Raw genomic sequence first — 6,164 nt, 5'->3', positions numbered from 1 at the left:
GTGAATGCAATGGGGGTAAAGCTAATATGATGTACCAAGACAGATTTGCCTGCAATGTGACATCAGAGCTGGAGGAGTAAAATGTGGGGGAGAAAAGAGAATGGTTTAATCGAGGCATCTTAAGTGGCCTGACCCTCAAGTCAGAATGATTTAAAGTTTTTATTAGGAGAACAGATGGAAGATGAGAGCATTGCTGGACGCAGACTGGCACTTCTTGGGTCCTCACATGCTGCGTGGTATAGCCTTATATCCACCTTCTTATAGCTCCAGATATAAATAAAATGAAGAACGTATTCAAACTGTTCTATTTGCCAGCAACCTCCCTTGGGTTGTTAGCACTGAGGAGAAAACAGTAGGAGAACTGAGGCTATAAAAAAAAAATGAAGAGCTACTAATGTGACCCGACTGCTACCATTTATTTAGTGGAACAGTCATTATTTTCTGTCTTCAACATATGTCTGATAATGAAGCAAAAAGAAAGGAAAATAACTATCAATGTGCCACTTCAGAAACACACAAACATTTGCTAGCTTTTTCATTTTATTGATGTTCTTTTCGTATATGGACTTCTGATTATGCTAGTTATCAAGTGCTAACAGCACAGAAAGCAATCCTGGATTAGGCTTTTATTTATTTTTTTAATAAGGCTCAATTAGATGGAGAACAGAGATGAGACTGTTGTCAAACATAAAAATATGAATTGAATTGCTTCTTTTTAGATGGGTCTTTAACGTTGATTTGACCATACGGACACTGCAAAAGAAATAAAATACATTATTGTTGAATTATTTCACAACCATCTTGAAAAAGTACACTTCTCACGGTGAAAAAAAAAAAGAGGCTGCTAATAATGCTGTATAGAATATTTGATCCATCTCCTGCAGGCTAAGAGGAGAATGATGGCACCCTCTGGCAAATGATCCTAATTAGGGTCCAAGAATCACCTCCTAGATGCATCCTTCCAACGTTAAGAATTCTACTGTCAAAAACTCACCCTTCAAAAATCCTCCAGTCCTCAATTCAGGTGAAGCTCTTACACATTTGATTAGAAACAGCCAATGTCACAGGCACAAAAGTGAAGGCTTAATTTTTCAATACTGGTTACTGTTAATTACCAGCATTTAGTGTCTACTCCTTGATTATAAAGTGGGTAAGTTTAAGGAAATAATACCTTCTTGCCCCAAAACATACAAAGTGGTCTACAATCAGAGGTTATCTGTTTCTAATCTTAACTATATCACAATTTAACTTACTAGTATGCTTTTAAAAAGTTACAGTGAAGAACCCGTTCCCATTTAATTTTTGCTCAAAATAGGGAAGGATCACATAGTTAGTTCATCTTAATCAGCGAGCTCAGAGGTAGATGGTCACTGAAATGTACATTGTGGGAAATGTATGGCACTTGAGTTTAAGGCAGCGAGTTTCATGGTTATTTTAAAGGCAGAGTAGAAACAACCACAGAAAGATGAAATGGGGTGGGGCTGGGGGGGGAAGAAAAGGAGAAGCGGAAGGGGAGGGGGAGGAGGAGGAATAATAACAACAACAATAACGATAATAATAAAGAAGGAGGAGAAAGAGGAGAAGAGGAAAGGAAGGAAGGAAGGAAATCATTATCATTTAAAGAAAACCCACTTCTCAATGTTGGGCAAGTTTCTATTTATTCAGCTAAAAAATGAAAAATAAATGCTTCCTGGAATAGTTTGCAATATTCTGAATTTCTTTTCCTGCCCTCTTTGTACTTGCCCAGTGAACACAACTTATTTGCAACCTTGTGAAAAGTTGCCTTGTAATAAAGACCTGCCATAAATTTCCCATCACAGCCTTTCAAGCAACTGATGCTCACAGTGAAATGTTACTAAATTTCATTAACTTAAAAAAGTCCTGTGTTGATCCTGAGGACTTCAATGTCCTGAGCTAGAGTAGCTTGTGAAAAGTGCACTCCTGGTCTATTCAGCCTGGTAAATATTTGATTGGTTTTTCAACTACTAAGTATTTACGAAGTCACAGAAGCACCTAAAACGGCCATAGTCCTGCAGAATTGGTACCCACGTGTCTGCAGGCGGAGCCGCAGCATTCGCCTCTCTGCAAGTGTGCCAGCTGTGTGAGCACCAGGTAGCCGGTAGCCGGGTCCTCATAGTTCAGCTGGCCGGCCTGCAGAGTCAGGAAATCAAACCATTCATTCATCTCAGTACTCATCATATCTCGTCACCAGAACCTCTACTCATAAAACGCTGCCACATTTTCTTTAAACAATATTAAACTTCTTCCCCAGAAATTTTAGTGGCACTTGCAATTAAAGACGGAATGCATTCCAACACTAGACACAACCCAACTTTATGTGACAGAAGGAGAAAATATACAGTTCGAGAAAAATGAGAAGTTGATGGAAAAACAAGAAAGCCTCTATACCCAATAACTATACAGCCGTGGCTCCGGTATTTTTCATTCAGTTTCTAGGGAACAAGTTTAATAACAGGTGATTTAGATGACTTGAAGAGCTTAAGAGGCTGAAAATGAACTTTCACTCAGAAGTTGCAGTTGCAATTTCACTACTTAAAATATGTGGATAATGATTTAAACTTACAGAAAAGGTGCTAATCAAAACCAACCGTCCTCACAAAAGAGTATTACCCTCGGTTTTATGGAACACTTTTCCTTACCTTCATGATGTGTTACTCCACTGCACATTTTAACACTATTTTCTTTTTTTTTTGGAGTGTTGTTAGTGCCGTCTTTAAGCAAAATAAAAGTATTGTTTTAACATGTTAACACTCACTGCTTTCACAAGTTTGATCAAAAGCAACTTTCCCTGCAACACTTCAGATGCCAAAGAAGCAGGCTCTACCTACACTCAGACATGGTTTTTAAAAGGTGTCGCAAGATAAAGTAAGTAACGCAGGCTCTTCTGTGGATCTGGGCCACGTGGGTGATGTTATTTAGTTTAGCCTTGAGATTCTGAAGAGAAACTTTCTCCTGGGCTTTTCATATAACCCTTCCACCACGCAGTCACTCTGCACGATTCCTGCATACAGCCTCTTCATTAAAGCACATGTGACACTTATATGTCTTCTAACATATATTTTTGCATGTGACAAACTACATCTTCAGGGTGTCTTCCTTAATGTCTGGATATTTTGCCCTAGTTCGGGTTTTAATCAACTACGCTTCGTGAATAAAGCGTGGAGCAAAAGGACAACTGGAGTTCAAGTCTAGGTCTCCTCTGAGACCCTCCAGCAGAGCGAGCCCAGGGCAGCAGACACGCAGCAATCAAGCCCCAAGGCCAGTCTAAGGGGCCTTTGTGACCACAGAGGCAGATTACTTGAAACCAGGAGCACTAAACACTACTTTAGAATGACTGATTGTCAAGACCTCACTTCTTTATTTACCAAGCCCGCCTTGGAAGACTTGGAAGAAAAACAAAAGAATACTAGGAACTCTGTTAGCCAGCTTCTTTCCACGTGTCAGGCTGGGGGTCTTCGGAGAACAATTACCTGGAACCCGGGAGTCTAACCAATTGCTTCTGAGCCTGGGCCTCTCTCCTGCTTTCCATGTTGATGGAGAAACTTTGAGCTCACTGGTGGCCCACACAAACTTAATTCACCCTCAGTAAATGAGTCTTAGGTAATGGCAGCAAAGATGTGGCAAGAATGCCAACAGTTTGACTGCAGAACAGACGTTCAGGGATGCACGTCAGCCCAGGGAGACAGGTAAGAGAGCTGCCTGGAAATGTGGAGGAAGGACCACTGGGAGGGGGCCCTGATTTGTGGACAAATAAAAACAACCTTGTTATTGGGTTTACTTACGGTCTCCTGGATGGTCATTTAACCTGCAATACTGACACTGATCAAGTAAGTGTGGATTCCCCGAGTGAGAAAAAGTTTCTTTCCTTTCCCAGGCTGATTGAACCTCTTTCCAGGCCACTGGTGTGTGCTCCAGGGAATAAAACTTCCTGCTCTATTTACCACATTTATATGGTGAAGAATGGAAACAAATTATACATGTTATTTTTAAGAGTATAAAAATTAAAGAAATAAAAAAGTATAAACAAGAACAATCAAAAGCTGTCAGTCATTTTCTAGAGTCTTTGTGCGGAATATTCAACACTTGAATGAGCCCAACAGTGGATCTCAGGGATTACTGTCAGTAAAAAAAAAAAAAAAAAAAAAAAAAGTCAACTTTAGGTAACCTCCAAGGTTTTCTTCTCTGCTCCTTTGGCTCAAGTTGGACCATAGAATACTAGCCCTAACAAGTACTGGCCACACGCAGTGTATTCAACAGGCTACTTTCATATCTCTTTTGTGTCTATATTATAGAACTCACTTGCTCTCTCAAAAGGATAAAAATATAAACACGCTACCTTTAAACTTATTAGTCTGAGGTGTTAGAAAGCGTGAAGGAAGATGGTAAGTTTTGATACTAGTGCTAACAAGCAATTGTCAAATCCTCAAAACATAAGAAAACATAGTTCAAGAATTCTCTGGGAAGAATGGAAAGGCCTGATTACAGTGTCCTTTGTAACTGTGCTCCGTGAGCGTGGAAAGGACAAAAGGATGGTAGCAAAATTAAAATAAATTAAAAATAAGAACTTTTTTCATTATTGAAATCACTGTAGGCAGTGTTTAACTGATCCTGCAGATAAACACACGACATATTTTTCCTGTGACTTCTCGGCTCCTCTGCCTCCTCCCCCAGTGCCACACACACACACCCCCGCCCAGAAACAGTCGCATTCAGACGAGTCGAATTCATACTCAGGACGGATACAAGTTAACTCTTTGCGCGGAATAGGAAACCGTGGCCAGTTTTCAGGCGAAAAGTTCTGAGCGGGAAGCGTGCGCGCTGTCAGAGGCCTTCGGCCAGGCCAGGCCAGCTCGGGCCTCCAGCAACCTCTTTCCCCGCCGGTACGCGCAGGGTCCCTGACCCAGGGGGTGCTGTCTAGGCGGGGCTTCCAGGAGGGGCGGGGCTTCCTGGAGGGGCGGCACTGCCTAGAGGGGCGGGGCCGCTGGGGCGGGGCAGGGAGGAGGGGCCTCACCGCGCAGGCGCACGGCTCCCCCGGCAGCCGTCCGGGGGGGAGGCCTGGGAGGGGCGGGGCGGCCAGGGAGGAAGGGGCGGGGCCTCACCGCGCAGGCGGCCTCGTGAAGCTCCGCGATCCGCCGCTCCGCCGCTGTTAACTCTTCGCTCGCCAGAATCCCCGCCGTCGGCTTCGGGCCTCCCTGCGAGTCGGGCCCGGAGCCGCCTCGGTCCCCCTCGGAAGAGGAGCAGAGGGTGAAGCTGAGGTGCTGTCGGAACTTTGCTCCGACCCGGGGAGGTTCTGCTGGCGGGGCGGCGGGCGGCTGCCTCCGGAGCGCGGCGCCCGCTGACGCCGGGACCCGCCTGACCGCCATGGCCGCCGCCTGTGGGAGGCGGGGCGCGGCGCCGGGGTCGCGGGGCGGTGCCGACTGCGCCCGCCAGGTCCTGGTCCCAGGCCCCAGCCCCGGACCCTGGAGCCCGCCCCTGAACCTCGCCGCCGGGCCCTTGATCCCCACCCCGTCCCGGCCCTCTGGACCCGGACTCCGAGACCCGACCCCGGACCTCGACTCCACGGCCCGACCCAGACCCCGCCCTCGGGTCCTGGATCCCGACCCCAGCCCGGGCTCACTGGATCTGAGCCCTGACCCCCTAATCCCGCCCTCCGATCCCTGACCCCGACCTCCTATCCTGGACCCTTGACCCGGACCAAAGCCGGCGCCTCTGGACCCCGCCTTCCCTGACCCCGCCCCGCCCCCGCCCTCCGGTCCTGGACCCCCGATCCCATCCCCGCCCTCTGGACCTGGACTCGAGCCCCCGCCTCTGCATCCGGACCTCGACTCTCCGGACCCCGACCCCCGGGCTCAGGCCCGGCCAGCCCTACGGGGCGGTCGGCGAAGGGCGCGCGGACCCGGCCCTGCCTTAGAGATAAAGTGCAGCTGGGGAGGCTCCCACAGGAAGCGGGGACGGGGAAGAACATGCCATTCCCACTCACGGGACCTACATTCCAAGTATTCCATTGGTCTTCTGAGATGACACGTGGACATCTTTTCTCTTGTCAAACTGGACTTGGTATCTTTCAGCATAATCGCCACAACTATTAAGATTCCAGAAAGTGATCAGAATACCCCAGGTTTGTTTACCACCAGCTTGGACAT

The 6,164-nt window shown here is 46.9% G+C and overlaps 1 protein-coding gene across 1 annotated transcript; it reads right to left on the bottom strand.

The window, feature by feature from the left end:
- Positions 1-522: 522 nt before the first annotated feature.
- Positions 523-5,961, bottom strand: C21H1orf53 (chromosome 21 C1orf53 homolog). Its single transcript, XM_031438341.2, has 3 exons — positions 5,121-5,961; positions 2,050-2,151; positions 523-753 (listed from the first exon to the last, which is right to left on the bottom strand). The coding sequence occupies exons 1-3, from the start codon at positions 5,382-5,384 to the stop codon at positions 682-684; spliced, it is 438 nt and encodes a 145-aa protein (XP_031294201.2). The 5' UTR covers positions 5,385-5,961; the 3' UTR covers positions 523-681.
- Positions 5,962-6,164: the final 203 nt, after the last annotated feature.

The sequence above is a fragment of the Camelus dromedarius genome, chromosome 21, assembly GCF_036321535.1.
Source record: "Camelus dromedarius isolate mCamDro1 chromosome 21, mCamDro1.pat, whole genome shotgun sequence".
Lineage (NCBI taxonomy): Eukaryota > Metazoa > Chordata > Mammalia > Artiodactyla > Camelidae > Camelus > Camelus dromedarius.
The sequence above is the reverse complement of the archived record's forward strand: the minus strand, read 5'-3'. Positions and strand labels throughout refer to the sequence as shown.